The sequence below is a fragment of the Rhinopithecus roxellana genome, chromosome 9 (assembly GCF_007565055.1).
Source record: "Rhinopithecus roxellana isolate Shanxi Qingling chromosome 9, ASM756505v1, whole genome shotgun sequence".
In the NCBI taxonomy this organism is placed as follows: Eukaryota; Metazoa; Chordata; class Mammalia; order Primates; family Cercopithecidae; genus Rhinopithecus; species Rhinopithecus roxellana.
In genome coordinates, this window is record NC_044557.1 from 93182186 (window position 1) to 93199047 (window position 16862).

At 44.8% G+C, this 16862-nt stretch overlaps 2 protein-coding genes across 2 annotated transcripts in view; one reads left to right on the top strand and one right to left on the bottom strand.

The window, feature by feature from the left end:
• The window catches only part of TG (thyroglobulin), a 272527-nt gene that overhangs the window by 39716 nt on the left and 215949 nt on the right, over positions 1-16862 (bottom strand). The window contains 2 exon segments of the mRNA XM_010380291.2: positions 1605-1772; positions 2773-2937. Coding sequence (XP_010378593.2) covers positions 1605-1772; positions 2773-2937 — 333 coding nt within the window.
• SLA (Src like adaptor) overlaps positions 1-16862 on the top strand; it is an 86699-nt gene that overhangs the window by 4881 nt on the left and 64956 nt on the right. The gene's annotated exons all lie outside the window — the stretch shown is intronic.

A 16862-nucleotide genomic window follows, 5' to 3' on the forward strand; every position in this document is an offset into this window, starting at 1 on the left:
ACTTGACACCACCCCCTTGCAACACACACACACACTCACACATACACCCTCAGAGAGAACTCTATCACGGCTCACATGCCACACCCGCCTTCCAGATAGGAACCTTCAGAAATCAACTTCATATGCAAACCTCACCAACCCTGCTTCTTTCTCTCTCTCTCCACATACACATGCACACATAAATATATGTAATATGTAACATACTATGCATGTGTGTATATATACAGCAATAGTAATAATTCATAATACTCTTTCTCCAGAGGTAGCCAATGTTAACTGCATGTTATGAATCTTTTCACTCTGTTATCCTTCTATGCAGAAAAACATACAAATATACACATTTCCAAATATAAAGATACATACAGATTGGTTTTTAAAAATATGAATGCTATCTTAATTTCACATTCCTCTACATATTTTTTGTCATTTTACAATGTGTCACAGGCTTCCCTTAAGTCAGCAGAGATAAATCTAGCTCATTCTTTTCAACATCTGCGTAATATTTAATAGCTTGTTTGTATCTTAATTTAGTCAACCATTTCCCTATTAACGGACACTTGAGTTGCTTCCAATCTTTTGCCACAAAAATCAATGCCACAATCAATCCATAAACAATGCAATGCGATGAATACTCTTGTATGTATATCATGTAAAACTAGAGCTTTTATTGCTGTAGGATAGAGTCCCCAAGGTGAAATATATTACCCAAAGGAAATAGGATTATCCAGAGGAACTCAGGATCCTATTAGGTTGCGATCATGATTTCATAAAATCCCGGTTAGACTACCTTATATTCAACAGAGCCAACAGAGACCCACATTGTGCATGTTCAGGGAAAGGTGCACTCCACCCACGCCCAGAGTTGTCCTCTCTTCTGTGCTTTATGCACACTGGGCTTCCCCTCCTCAGGCTTGACCATCTACAAGGCTTTGGCCAAGAGTAGCTTGTCCGAGGCAGGGTGGGGTGGGCAGAGGAGCATGTGCTCGGTCTCTTCCAGGGTTAGCCACATCCTAGTGAGTGACTGTGACTGCTGGTGAGAGCACGAACTGTGCATTCAAGCAGAATGCAGACCTCACAGCTCACTCCCACTTCGCTGTGCCTCCAGCAAGCTGCACAAAGCTGCGTGTTTGCCAGGTGCATGGTGCATGCTCTCTTTACTAAGAAATTCAACTGGGAAGGCTGGTGCTTCAGTGTCTTTTTCAGGACTGGGAAAGGGTGATGATTTAACAAGAGTCCCTTCATCCCCCCGCCTCATTGTCTCTCAGTTCTCAGTACAACAAGCATCCTCCATGAAATATGGGTGGCATGGCCCAGAACGTGGGTATTCTAACTTGCAGCCCTGAGCTGCAGAGCTTCTGGGTCAGCTCCAGTTTTCCCCAGTGGTTTATTCACAGCTGTAATTTGTGGATGTGCCTGTGTTGCTCACTATCCCGCAAGTGTCTAATTTCTGAATCCCCCCATTACTACTTCCTAAACTCACGTAAGCACTGCACACAGTAGTTATTCAGCAATTGGTCAATATTTCTTGATCAAGTCAGACATTGAGGTCCAGAGCCCTTAGGAAATGCCTGGCTGGAGACATCCGAGGCCCCCTCCCTGCCTACCTTCACAGCCTTTGCTCTGTTGATGAGCCCGTCGTCCTGAGAACTCCCGATGAGCAGATCGACCTCTGCCCGTAAAGACTTCTTCAGTGCTCTGGCTGGAGGCTCATGGAGGAACTGGCCATCGATCACAGGACCCCAGTAGTGGAATGGGCCACTCACAGCCAGGAGCTACATTGGATACAACGATAATCAGTTGTCCTGGAATAATCAGTTGCATTGCTTTGCATAAAGAGGTCTTAACCATACTGAATGCTAATGCTGGTTATACATCTGGAGCTCTACTGGGAAAAAATGACCAGGACAACTGGCAGGCAGGACACCATGTGACAAAGTCAGGGGCTGGAAGGTGAATGAATCTCACTCTCAGCAATGATGGTCTCCAGGGGAGCATCCCAGAGGTAACAGCAGATCCCCAGGTAGGGATGGGAAAGCCTGAGCCTGCAGGTGGGTGAGGAAGTCAGGAGGAGACAGTGGTTGAAGAGGAGGCAATGACTCTGACAGGTGAAATTCACCAGCTCCAGTTATGATCAAATTAGCCTACACTGAGGGGAGCTGAGGATAAGACCTGCTCCAATTCTGTGAGTCCAGACTCATTGCTAAGGTGATCAGACCATCAATTGCAATGACAACAATTATTCCTGCTAGTATCCCCTTCATTAACGTGAGGGCCAGCCAGAGATTTTGTCTGCAAGCAAGAACTTTGCATGCTAGAAAGGAAACACACAGCTATCCCATATAAGGGTATGAAGTGACTCAAATACACTGCCATCTGTGAAGCCATGTCTGCAATGCTCAATACATGTAGCTGTGACCTGTCAAGGGCTTGGTCCCCTGCCCACCATGGTCCTGGCATGAGGCCAAACCCTTCACATGTGTTACTTCACTCTCTCCTCCTACTCTATAAGGTCTGTATAACTATTCCCAGGTTATAAATAAGAAAGACAAATTGCAGAGGCATCTGTCTACCCTCAGTAACCATGTTTAGACTGTTGCAGGCTGTGGTGCATGCACGGCTCTGGGGGTTAGGGAATGTGAGTTCCAGCTCCAGCTGGTCATCAGCCTCATGTGTGGTATGGCTCGGGTGGGTCACACCTCCTTTCTAGGTCTTCATTTTCTATTTGTAAAGGACCAGAGAATGTCCCTTCCCAACTTGCACTTGAGTGCTCACCTTGGTCTGGGCATCATTGAGGATATTGGCAGGCTTTTGGCGGAGGCAGGACACCACTTCTTGGCTGGATGACACAGGGCAGCTGACCTCCTTTGCCAAAGCAACTGCCTGCTGCTGAGCCCTCTCGTGGCTGATGATGGCGGCTGGGGAGAGTGCGGAGCCTCCCTGGAAGAGAAAGCAGGCTCAGGGCTGATGGTCCAGATCATCTCCTGTCCCTGCTCACCTGGAGCCCTCAGTGCCACATCAGGGTTCTGCATCCTTCCTCCAAGCTTGGGGGTCCCAGGACCCATTCTGGGGATGCACATAGTGGGGAGGTCAGGACTGGTCAATGGCATATCAGCATGCAGTGTGATATTGAACAGGTATCTCTCTAGGCCTCAGTTTTCTAGCCTGTGAAGTGAGGGTGCTGCACAAGGGAACCTTCGGTCTTGGCTGTGCAGATGAATTTGTATAAAGAGGCAAAGGGCTGACGGTTCTTTAAGAGGACTGGAGATCGGCAAAGTCCTCTGGGAAGAGAACTCTGCAAAGATAGAACCATCTCCCACCAGCCCCTCCTGGGGGCTCCTTAACTAGCAAGCTTTCTTTACTCCATTAAGATGGAGCTGGACTTTAAAATGGAAGCCCACCTAGGAGGTGATGAAAACACAGTCTTTGTAAGGGTAAACTGCTTCATCAAAGGCAGGGTACTCTCTGCTAAAATGACAGGTTTCTCACTTTGGGAGGACAAGGTGGGCAGATCATGAGGTCAGGAGATCGAGATCATCCTGGCTAACACGGTGAAACCCCATCTCTACTAAAAATACAAAAAATCAGTTGGACGTGGTGGCAGGTGCCTGTAGTCCCAGCTACTTGGGAGGCTGAAGTAGGAGAATGGTGTGAACCCAGGAGGCGGAGCTTGCAGTGAGCTGAGATCCGGCCACTGCACTCCAGCCTGGGCGACAGAGCGAGACTCTGTCAAAAAAAAAAAAAAAAAAAAAGACAGGTTTCTTCTTTCTAATAATGTAAGTGGTAGGAGCTGGGTTCCAGGAAGTTCATCTCTGCCTGGACTATTGGTAGAATTGGGTCATCTGCCCCGGGAGGAACAAACGAGCTGAGTGGGGTCCTGACCCGTGTGCAGTTCCAGGGCACATCCTCCATGGGGCACCTCGTAGCTCAGACACTGGCTGCCCACCGAAGAGACATGGATAACCAGGGGAGGCAGTGGTGGTGACACCAGTGCCACTGCTCTTACCCCTGCTACTGCCACTGATGGAAATAATAGCAACCACTGCGGATTGAGGGCTTCGACAAACTCACTCCCACTCAAGAGGTTCCCTATTTCAACTTGTTGGATCCTCACAGCAATTGTGTAAGTCAGTTGCTCTTACTGTCCCATTTAACAATTATGTAGAGGCAGGGCTGGGATCTGACCCCAGTGGCCCTTTCATACACCTGGTAGGTTCCTGACAAAAGGTGGTGGCACTGTTGTTACCATGATCTCTGTTTATTGTCAAGCTCAAGAAGGGGCATGTGGCTAGGGTCAGAGGCAAGGCCGGACAGTCAGAATTTCAGCCAGCGGCAAGGAAAAACACAAGTGTGTGGAACTGGGGGATCCTGGACATGGCCACTATAAGACCTGATGTCAGAGGAACTTTTGTAATGGCTCTGGGCTTCTCAGAACAGGCCTGGCAACTAGGTCCATCGACTCCAGAAAGGACTGGGAGATATACGTGGTTTTCTGTCCTCAACCGCTTAGACAAACTCAGAGCCTCCTGCTCCTGCTTTAAAACAAAGCAAGGCTCATGTGCTACGTGATGTCCAGTCAGTGGCTCACTGTGCTCTCCAGCGTTTTTACAAGAGAGAGAATCCTAACTCCCAGGATCCTCTGATAAGCAGCAGCAATAAAAGTAAACTACTCAGCCAGGCTGAGGCCTGGAATTCAATGACTCAAGGAACAAGGGTCAATATGATTTAGCCTGTTGTTGAGTTCTTGTGCCCTCAGGTTTATTTTTCCAACAATGAGCAGGGCAGCTTTTCTGAGAACCACCGGGTGTACTTTAAATTAAAAAAAAAAAAAAAGAAAAAAAAAGAAAGAAAGAAAACACACACACACTCAAAATATTCAAGCTCAAAACTCTGTGTTCTGAATAGCAAACTGCACAAGGGCCCACAGGCAGGCAGAGAGGAGATGTGAATGTCAGGATGGGGCCCCCTTTGACGTTTTCAGTATTTTCTTCGGCTATAAAAAGCCAGGGATCCTGATATGGGGAGGAAGTGGTTAAAGGCATGGGTCACACTGATATTGCAAGATGGCTTAGAGAACTTTTCTTTCTCTGAAAGTATTTTGTTTAAATTGATCTTTCGGAAGGAAACCTTTTTCACCATGGAAAATTGGTGTTTAAGCAAGCCAACGGTTGACGCAGCCTTCATTTGAAAGCACTTGATTAAGACAAAGCACTCAGAGGCAGGAGGGGAGTTGCTATGCAGAGGTGTGCAGAGAGCATGGGATCGAGGCAGAAGGGCTCGGTTTGAACCCCAGCTGTGTCACTCCTTGGTGAAGTGGGCTCAGGCAACTGACCATCTGTGATGAGAACAATCAACCATATTTTACAGGGTAGCTGCAAAGATGCATGAGGCCAGGTAAGTGAAGGAGCGTGTCCTCTGCACAGCGAGAGCTGTGGCTGCACTGTGGTTAGTGCAGTGACATTCATGGGACCCCACAGGATGTAAAGGGATCAGGTTTTCTCAGTCCGCCCAGGTATGCCTGTAGGTCCGCAGCCCTCGGCTCTGGCTTTATCTAAATCTGACCTAGCTATTCAATGGCGAGGAGTTTCCGCTGGTTGTTGTTTTTTTAGCTTTAAAAATAGTTCAGGTCAAAACCACAATTGCTGACCACTGCTTTTTGTTCCTGGGGCCTCTGACCATGGTGAGGTGCCTTGATCTCAGTTAGTCACAGTAGTCGCTTTGGAGCCAGGACCTGCCCCTGCCCAAGCACACATATCCACACACACAGCCACAGATGGAGACACACTCACGCAATCAAGGAGTTTATTGCTACTGCTTCTCAGAGGATCCTGGGAGTTAGAATTCTCTCTCTCTTTTAAAAATCCTGGAGATCAGAGTGAACCACTGGCTGGAGATCACATAACACAGGAGCCTTGCTTTGTTTTAAGGCAGCACCAGGCGACCTGGAGTTTGTCTAAGTGGGTTAAGGACACACACAGATACCGACGGAGACATACGCTTACATGCACAGACACACAGCCACAGATGGAAACACACACTTACACGCACAGACATGGCCACAGATGGAGACACACAGTCATAGATAGGGACACACACAGAGATACTCAGTTACACACACAGATACTCGTGGTCACATAAAAAACACAAGCATACACTCACGGACGCAGGGAGACCCACACTTAGAAACACACACAGTCACAGAAGCATCCAGCTACAGAAAGAAATATATACCCACACACATAGACACACACTCACATAAGCGCGGAAAGACACAAACTCACACACAGTCACAGACACATAGACACATACTCAAAGATACACAGACACACCCAGACACCTACAGATAGACTCATACACTCAGACACATACACACAAACACACACAGTCACAGACACATAGACACATACTCAAAGATACACAGACACACCCAGACACCTACAGATAGACTCATACACTCAGACACATACACACAAACACACACACAAAGCTGCCCTTGTTGAAATGTTGAAAGTTGCCCTTGTTGAAATGGACCCTGTGGCATTTCCTGGGAGGAATCCCTCAGGCAGCCTCCCCAGAGCAGCTCCAATAAGCAAAGCAACAAGGAGCGGGGTGGGCACCTCCCCAGACAAGCAGGAGCTCTGGCGGCTCTGCCCTGGGGCATCCATGCATCAGAGGGTCCTCTGGATGGACTCTGTCTCCCTCCTGGCACCCCTCGCACTTCTCAGCCCCTCCCTAGAACGTGAATCCTCATCTACAGCGGTGTCTACCTCACGGGGAGAGGGGAAGGATGGGAAGCCCAGTAAGCAGGTGCTCAGTGAGCTCCTTATCCATTAGGCACTGCGTGGAATCGAGGAGTTAATTCCTACAAAGCTCTTTCAGCAGTGCCCAGCACAGACACAACAATGAAGATGAGGGTAAATATTCAAGTAGCACTTCCTGTGTGCCTGGCATTGAATGTGGACTGTACATGTAGAAGCTCACCTACCTCTCAGAGCAATCCCAGGAGTTGGATAACAACAGTATTATTTCAACTTTAGAGGAGGCTCCAGGGTAGAGTTGAAGCTACTTCCCCAGAGGCTCAGAGCTGGGGGTGACAGAGCCAGGATTTGAGCCCAGGCTGCAGGCGTCAGAGCTCCATGTTCTAACCAGTGTGTCAGCTCATGCTTGTGGCGGACAGTTCCTTTCTGTCACTGTGAGAGGGTGAGGCCAAAGCAAAGTAAAAAGCTCAGGGCTCTTGTTCCAGACAGACTGGTGTTTTAATTCCAGCTCTTCCAATGGCCATTTTGCCAATTTCCTGTCTTTCTGAGCTTCCAGTTCCTAATCTGTAATTTGGAGATATGATCAGCGTTCACAGAGCTGATGCGCAGATTAAAGGAGACAATGGAGGTAAAATATCTGATGTGTAATTTGCACTCAAAGTTGGTTGTACTCATCATCAGGCATGTTATTATCCATGATTTAATGCCTGCAATGTAACTTGATGAAACTCGTCATTACAACCTAGGCTGATGGGGAGCAAGTCCCTTGCACTGTCTGACTTGGGGGAAGGCGCCTCTACACGCAAAGCAGTTGTGGAGCTGGCAAACTTGCTTCCCTGTGGTACCACACATGGGCCAAGGTGCTTTCTTGCCCACTCTCATGATTTATTTCCTGCCACAACACAATGAAGTTAAATCAAGTAGGAAGGACTATGTCTTTTCAGGGAGAAATTCTCTGCTGCACAGAACCTGAACCCAGGTATTCCAACTCCAAACCCAGGGTTTCTATCCACTTCTCCTGGGAGAAAACGGATGTGTGACTTCTAAGCCCTGACCAGACCACTGGGCCTCTAGAGACTTAACTATCGCTAGCTGACTTATTGAATGCTGGCTTATTGAAATCAATTGCCAAGTATTACCTGAGAGTTATCAACCTTGTATTTCTTTTGACTCTATTTTATTCCAGGCAAAGTGAGTCACAAAGAAGCATACATCTCAAGCCCCAGTTAGGTGGATGCTTTTAAAAAATGTGTACTATATCTAGCAGGACATATATACTGGTGGCCTCCAGATGAGCTCTGTGCAGTAATCAGCAGGAGTGAGCCAAGAATTCTTGTGCTTTGGGGATTCAGGGGAGGGAGGGATTTCTGGGCACTAGGGTGGCCCAGAGGAAGCTGCAGAGAATCACTAGGACTTGAGTGGATCTCTATGAGAGGAAAGGAATGGGAGAAACAGAGTAGGTGACCATTCTGAGGGGGAGTGGGCAGGGATGGCAGTGGGGTCAGAGGCTGATTACCCAAAGGAGTTATAGATAGGAGCTGGGTCCTAAGTAACCTGGCAGCCCCAGGACAGGGCCTGGAACTCAAAATAAGTATTGCATGAGTGAGTGAATGACTGTATGAGTGAGGGAGTGAAGAAATGAATGAATGGCAGGCAGATGGACCAGTGACTTCTAAATGAAGAGAAGAATTTCCATAGAAGTGCAGTGAGAAGTAAACTTCAGAAGTCATTAAATCCCAGACTAAGTAAGAGATGTGATTTAGAAGGTACCAACCCTGGGGCACAGAGCAGGTATCCTTCAAGCAATGGGCACTGAGGAATCCATAAAACCTTTTAAATGAGGTATGACAGAAAAGGCTTGGGAATTTCCTGTCAGTGTGTTCTTTTGTCTTTGCATTCTCAGTGCTGAAAATGGTTGGTAGTGCTCAGCAGGCCCTCAGTAAAGGATGGAGCATCAACACCTCCTGAATGTGAGCTTCTGATGGCAGGGGTTGGGAGGTAGTTATTCCTCTATCCCCAGAGCCCAGCACGAAGTGTGGAACACCATATGTGGAACAGAAGAGAACTGGAATGAATGGCAGGATGGTGGCTCAGCCAGTTGACTGTGGGATGGACTGGAGCAGGGAGCATCTGAGGCAGGGAGTCCATCAGTGACTTGTAAGGTCTAAGGATAAAGGGGTAGTGTGTGACCCAGAGCGTCATGTCTCCGCCCTCGCACTGACCTCTCCTGGGAACTCACCCACACCTGGAAGTGGCCACGAAGGTGTCGTGGGCCAGCTTAATTGCGGCATGCTATTGAGCAACCAGGATAGCTTAGGGAGAGAGCTCTGGAAGCTAAAGCACAGATGGACTCTTTTGTAACATCCAAGTTTATATTTGTATTCTCTTGCGTGTTTTCTACACTAAAATCATCTTCTTTTCTTGATCCCTAAAAGCCTGAGTCTTACTCTAATTTGCAATACTTCAGTTTTGGCAAAACTTATATGAGAGGGACGATAATTAATACAACTTTCATCTTGAAATCCCAGTCTTAGGGCAAAAGATTGCCCTCTTTTCTTCTTAGAATCAGAAGTTCTTGGTTTCACTTGGTGAAAGCCCGTGGAATTTGGGTGGAAATGTAGATGGTAGCTTAATCCTTGGTCAATGTACTTTGAGTATCAGGCTAAGGTTTCACTCTTGATTTCCTAAAAGGCATCAAAACTACCTGTTGGTAAAGTAATGATCTAGGGGACAATCTGAAATGCAGGATTTGAAGGAGGCCTAGTGAATGCTATTCCTTCTTTCTTGTATAAAAAGTGTGTGTGTGTGTGTGTGTGTGTGTGTGTGTGTGTGTGTGTGTTTACTTAAGGGAAAGCAGAAAAGACTTAAACATTTATAAGGCACCTTCTAAGGGCCATGTCATTTATTCACATTTTCTCTCATGATCTCCAAACCAACCCTCTAAGTGTAATATTATAATCCCTATTTTACAGATAGACTGAGGCCTGGGGTGGGTAGGTAATTTTTCCAAGGTCATAGAATTGATCAGTAGCAGGGCTAGAATTATAAAGATTTCATCATTTCCCACATACTGTGCTATCTACCCGAGAAAACAGCAATCACTAAGCACATTGCAGACCCTTATTTTCCATTCCATTCATGAGGGGCTGGTGGATGGCGACTCATAGGCAAGGTTTTTGCAAGGGTGGCTGGGACAGCAAGAGGAGGAGGAGGAGGAGGAGGGGAGTTCGGCTTCTTCGCCACAGGATTGTCATAAGGCTCAAAAACACACCATGTCACATCTGCAGACTGAAAAGTCCTCGTGAGACAAGAGAGAGTCTATCCCAAGTTGCTTTGATTCACATGTACAACTGTGCTGCATTCTGCTTAAGACAGAGCTCTCGCCTCTATTGGCTCCTTTAAACTCCCACTACCATCCTAGGAAGTAGGAAGAACCAGTATTACTGAAAACACTACTTTCTTAATCATTCTTTTGTGTATGGCCCACTTCATTTCAAGAAGAATTTGGGGTACACTCAAGAAACAGTGTCTAAGAAGTTTAAAAACCTGCTAAAAAAGGTTAAGACCCTTGGCCGGGCGCGGTGGCTCAAGCCTGTAATCCCAGCACTTTGGGAGGCCGAGACGGGCGGATCACGAGGTCAGGAGATCGAGACCATCCTAGCTAACACTGTGAAACCCCGTCTCTACTAAAAAATACAAAAAACTAGCCGGGCGAGGTGGCGGACGCCTGTAGTCGCAGCTACTCGGGAGGCTGAGGCAGGAGAATGGCGTGAAGCCGGAAGGCGGAACTTGCAGTGAGCTGAGATCTGGCCACTGTACTCCAGCCCGGGCGACAGAGCGAGACTCCGTCTCAAAAAAAAAAAAAAAAAAAAAGTTAAGACCCAGGTTTTCTGGCCCCAGGTTTTTGTTTCCCCTGATGCTGTGCTGTCTCAATAGCTGGAGGAGGCATCCAGTCCCACGGCACCTCCTGCTGCCTGGCCCCACTGGGTTTATTTGAATAGTCTAACTTGATCAATCCACAGAGCCTTCTAACAATTCAAGGTGAGTGAATGATGGAGGAGTTCTATTGGCTTTTTATACTTTCCAGAATATTTGAACTTGTCTCCAATGAATTAATGTTAAATTTTTAATTAGAAAACATTTAAATTACATTTAAAAGATGAATTCCACACTAAAATATAACTGATCCTTGTCAAGATGGAAACAGTCATTATAGCTTATCGTGTAAGCACATCAGTGGACAAGTGATGTGGCCGAGTCCATTTAGAAAAACTTTGCAGGGACAATAAGAGGTGGGACAGAAATGAGACCCCTCAAACCCCGAGGGAGGAAGGGGGTGGTTCTGGCTGAGAGAAGAGGTCCAGCAATAAGCCTTGCTCTCTTCACAGATTGCACAAATGCAATCGTTTTCGTACCCTAGAAAAAGACTGTCATATACTGCTCTACATCCATCAGTGCAACCTTAGCTTATTTAAACAGGAAACAGAATGCCCTTTGCAATGTTTAAAGCAAAAATAGCAGTCCCCAAATAGAAAATACAGGTGAACAAAACAGAGAAAATTAAAATTACACATAATCCTCGCAATCAAAGAAAACCACTGTTAAATGCTATTAGCTTCCAGTATGTCTCTTCCGTGTGTGTGTGTGTGTGTGTGTGTGTGTGTACACATGTATTCAGGAAATACAGAGAGCATATTGTTTTTGAGCCTATCTTTTCCCCCTAACAATCCATTGTCTATATCATTATGTATCATTACTTATTTATTTACAAGATTGTTTTCAATGCCAGCATGCTAATTAAATTTAGGATTTTAGGTTGTTAGGGAGAATGTTATAGACACGTTAGGGGCACCTGCAGGCCATGGAATATGATAGACTTGGATACAAATCCCAGTTCTGATTTGCAGCTATTTGATTTGAGACTTTCTTCATCTGTGAGGAATATAACAATATTGAGAGCTTCCCCATTGGATTGTTGTACTAAAGAAATGAGAAAGTTTTCTCTAACAGTATGGTACATTACAAATTGTAAATATTTAATAAATGATAGTTATTGTTTTGGGCTTTATGATGTTACAGACAATACTGCAATGTACATCTTTATAGCTAAATCTATTCACATATCCATGATGATTTCCTTATGCAAAGGCATCACTGAGTCAAAAGGTATAGTTTTTTTTCATCAAAAAGATAATAAAAATGTATTAAATGAGTTGTTTCCATGTCATTTTAATAGTTTCTCATTAAATAGCTGCCACATGAACATCTGTATTAAAGAAGAATGTTTTTGTTGTATGATAAACATTTATCTAGTATTTTAAGCTACGATTCTTGGTATCTATAGCTAACTTTAGGAAACTGTGTTATTGTGATATAATTCACATACCACAGAATTCACCCACTTAATTCAATGGTTTTTAGTTATAGTCACAGAGTTGTGCAATCATCACCATATCTAATTTTAGAACATTTTCATTATCCCACAAAGAAATCCTGTACCCATTAGCAGTCATTCCTCATTCTCCACCCTCACTCCCAGCCCCAGGCCATCACTAATCTACTTTCTGTCTCTATAGATTTGCCTATTCTGGACATTTCATATAAATGGAATCATATAATATGTAGCCTTCTGTGTCTGGCTTCTTTTATTTCATCCGTATTATAGCAGGTATTAGTACTGTATTTATTTTCATTGCTGAATTATACTTAATTGTATAGAGAAACCATATTTTGCTTATCTACTCATTGGCTGGTAAACATTTGGGTTGTTTCTACTTTTTGCCAGTTACGAATAATGCTGTTGTGAACAGTCATATACAAGTTCTTATATGCGTGCATGTTTTCACGTCTCTTGAATGTACATGTAGGGCTGGAATTGCTAGGTCACATGAAAACTCTGTGTTTAACCTTCTGAGAAGTTGCCAAACTGTCAAAGTGGCTGCATTATTTTATATTCCCACTAGCAATAAAAGAATGCTTTTACTTCTTCATATCCTCAGTAACACTTACCATCTGATTTTTTAAAATTGTTATCATTATAGGCATCCTACTGTGTGTGAGTTAATGTCTCATTATGGGTTTAATTTGCGTTTTGCTGATGACTGACTAATGGTGTTAAGAATCTTTTGCTGTGCTTATGGGCCCATTTGTACATCTTCTTTGGAGAAATGTCTATTCAGATCCTTTGGTTATTTTCAGATTGAGTTATTTGTCTTTTTGTTATTGAGTTGTAAGTATTCTTTATGTTTTCTTGGTACAAGTCCCTTATTAGATACATAATTTGCAAATATTCTCTCCCATTATGTGGATTTTCTTTTCACTTTCTTTGTGGCATCTTTTGCAGCACAGAATTTTTAAAACTGTGATGAAATCCAATGTATCTATTTTTTCTTTTGCTGCCTGAGGTTTGGTGTCTTATCTCAGAAACCCTTGCCTAGTGCAAGGTTCACAAGTTCTGCCTCGCATTCTATAGACAGATATTTTACAATATAAAAACTTTTTTTGTTGTTTTTTTTTTTTACAATGGACTGCTAACCTGTCCTATAGAGAGATTGTACCTTGGTATATTTTTATACTTGCAAGCTTAAATCACCCACCAGCTGTGTCTACACATGGAGGAAAGAGAAGAAAAGCACCGAAAGGTAACGGGGAGCTGGTGTGCTCCAAGCACTTTACATGCTGTTCTCAGTTTGTGCTCACTAAACCTCTGAAGCAGGAAGACATGACTGTGCCTCTTTTATTAAAGAGGGAGGCTCAGAGAGGGTAAATGACTTTGTCCCAAATCACCCACTGCTGGGGAACTGGATTCAGGCTATTTGTCTCCAAAGCCACGACACTACCTATCCTCTATGTGCCAAACAGAATCTGCACTCAACCTGCCTTCTGCAGACATCTTTGACAGACACTGCGGTCCATGTGGTCTAGCTGTAGAACTGTCCCCCTTGCCTGTGGAGGCACAGTGTGGAGGCCTTCCCAGGCCCCTGTGGGGGAGCCCTCTAAGGGGTCTCTGCCAGGCACTTCTGCTGGGAAATGGAGAGGACCTGAGCCTTGGCTTTGTCTCTTTAGTTCAGAGCCGGCACCTGTCATATTTTCCTACAGGTCTTGCAGACTTGACAAAATGCCTTTTTCCATCTGTTACAAACATGAAGTCTAATTGCCTCTGTCACCTTCTGGCTGTCAGAAGCCATTTAAATGCTTGGCACTTGAAAATTTCTGATTTCCCAGGCAAAGGTGTCACACTTTAAAAGTGACACCACGAGTGATAGCCGAGGCAATGGCTGCCCTCTTATTTCAAAGAGAATTTAAAATGCAGGCTCCTGAGCCTCCCTTCCATTGTCAATGAGCACCTCATACATACACATGGGCATATGTTTCCTTTTAAAAATAATTTCATCATTATAGCTTGTAAAAGACCCTGACTGCTTCTTTCTAGTCATTTATTATTGCAGCTTTGTTTCAGGGCCCAGGAGAAGAGCTAGAGCAGTGGGGACTGCCTAGACAGAGGCAAAATCTCTTTCTATTTTCCTTCCAGTAGCCCCTAGACTGCCTCTCTCTCTCCATTTCTTCCCACCTTTCTTTGCTTCCTCCCTCCTTCCTCCAGTAAATGCCATGGGCCAGCTCTTGACCAGCAGAAAGGACTCACCATGCCTGCCCTAGAAAACACAGTGTGTGCAGAAAGTTCTGAGATGCTGGTGGGTGGGAATGGCCTCATGAGCACAGCAGAAGGAATGGCATAGAAGGTGCCTGGGAGGGATCAGGGTCGCCTCTCAGAGGACAGCGCCACAGAAGGCATGGCCTGGGCTGAGTGACTGAGGTGGCTCCGTGCAGAGAGAGAGGAGCCGGGGGAAAACTGGGAACCACTGGGTGCAGACGGACCATCTGAGGAGGAGGTGGCTTCACTAGAACCTGGACGGGGCAGCAGGGCACTGGATGAGAAGGGCATACATGGGTCCCTGAGCCTGCTTAGATTCTGGAACCCACATCACACAATTCCAACATTATCCTCTTCAAATCCTCTTCAAATAAAATAATTATTATAATTTTAAAGAGATGCAGAAAAAATTAGAGAGACCACAGGCTTTCAGGTTGAAGAAATCTTAACTGAATCTTGCACTGACAACTTAGTAATTGGCTTAACTCTCTGGGTCTCCATTTTCTCATCTGTAAAGTGGGTATACGATATGCTTCAAGGTGTGGCATCAAGAGCGTAGGCCATGGGGTCCATCAGCCCAGGTTCCAGTCCAACACCCCCTCTAACCAGCTGCGTGTTCTTAGGAAAACTATTTAAAGTCCCAGTGCCTTAGTTTCCCCTAATATAAAATAAGGATGAGAATATTTACCTCATTCATTTGTTAAGATGAACTGATGAGATAACATGTAAAGTGCTTACATGTTTCAAGTTTACAATAAATAGTAGTAGCAATTGTTAAAATCATGACTGATATTTCAAAGAGTTCTTGTGAAAATTAAGTAACAAGTTCAAAAAATACTTGATGACTGACAACTGTATAGTGCTTTACAGGTCATGAAGTATTCGTGATAATAAATAATGATAACTGACATCTGTACCGTGCTTTACAGGTTATAATTATTTATTATTGCTACTTAAACAAAAATAAAATTTTCTAGTCTAAAAATGGCTTTTGGGATTGAAATGTTGTTTTGGCCAGAGCTATTTCTATAGCAACTAGGCCTGCCTACTCATGGCTTTCCCTCCATGGCTGCCCCACGCGACTAAGTGTAATTAGTTGTGGCTCAGTGAGCACCGAAGCAGGTGCTGACAGATGATTTCACACCCATCCAGTTGGTTATAACTGGATGACACTGTTTTAAATTACATCGAGGCTAGTTTTGAGTTTGTTTTTCTTTTGATAACAATGACAGAAACTTATCATTAGAAAACAGTGTATGTCATGAAAGTATTAAGGCATCATAGAATGGGAACAGTAGAGGAAACCTTAATAATAAACCTTAATAAAAGTCACAATAATGCTGTTACAGATCCTACCCTCATTTTGTGCTGTTCAAGCACACTTAGAAGTGGTTGGGCAAGGTTTCTTGGTATTGTTGTTTAGGAGACGAAAATGCCAGGGCAGAGTGTTTAAGAGGCCTGACTTCAGTGATGTGGGGAAGCTAGCCATAAAGGCCTTATCGCTTAATGTCCACCCGCTGTTTCTACTTTCCCAGGGCCCACAGCCTGCTCTGCTGCAGCAAGCTAGTCAATCATCAAGATAATTCCATGGGCATCTGTGAGCTCCTCCTATCTGCCCAATGCTGCAGGGAATCAAAAATGATTAAAGCCTTAAGAAAGTTTGCAATCTATGGGAGAGAAAGATTTTCTTCTTAACTTGCTCCCTGTCTCTCCTGCCCTCTCTCCCTTCTTTCCCTCCTTCTTTCCAGTGGACCTTTGCTGGTTGCCTCAGGCATGCAAAGTGCCAAAGCTAGCTGTCAATAACTGGCCAAACAGATATACTCCCTGCCTTCTTGGAACTTATAGTTTTTGAAAGTCAGACCAATAGAAAATATAGCGAAGGTTGGTGTTATGAGACACCCTTGAAACAATTCCCTTTATGGGGCTTAACAACACTCAACACCACCAACACCATACACCGTACACCCTACACCACACATCATATACATGGGAAGACTTTGTCTTTTGTCTGTGTCCTTAAACAGAGTTCACAAGGATCTCTGTGCCCTTTACAGAAGATAGACTCTAAATTGGCACCAAGGGAAGATAAAATACATTTCAACATTCCTGGCTAGATTCCTCTTTGCTTAGAAATGAGATGCCTGTTTCCTCCTCTACATTTCTGCTGGAGTGGTGTTATCTTGAGTGGGGCCTGTGTGACAATCCACTGGAGGCAGGAAGGCTTACACAGGAGAGGAGTGCAGCCACAGGAAGTGAGCAAAGAAAGCAACGTTGCAACCAACTGAAATTGGGTCCTGCTCAAAGAACTTCCCAACCTCTGGGAACATTGCTGACCTCTTCATCAACCCTTGCAAGGCTAAGAACAGTAAGGTCTCCCCCGATGTGGAGGCAGTGGGTCTAGGTTGAGCAATAACAGAAGAGAATAGCTTGAACGAATCAACATATCCATGCAGCTC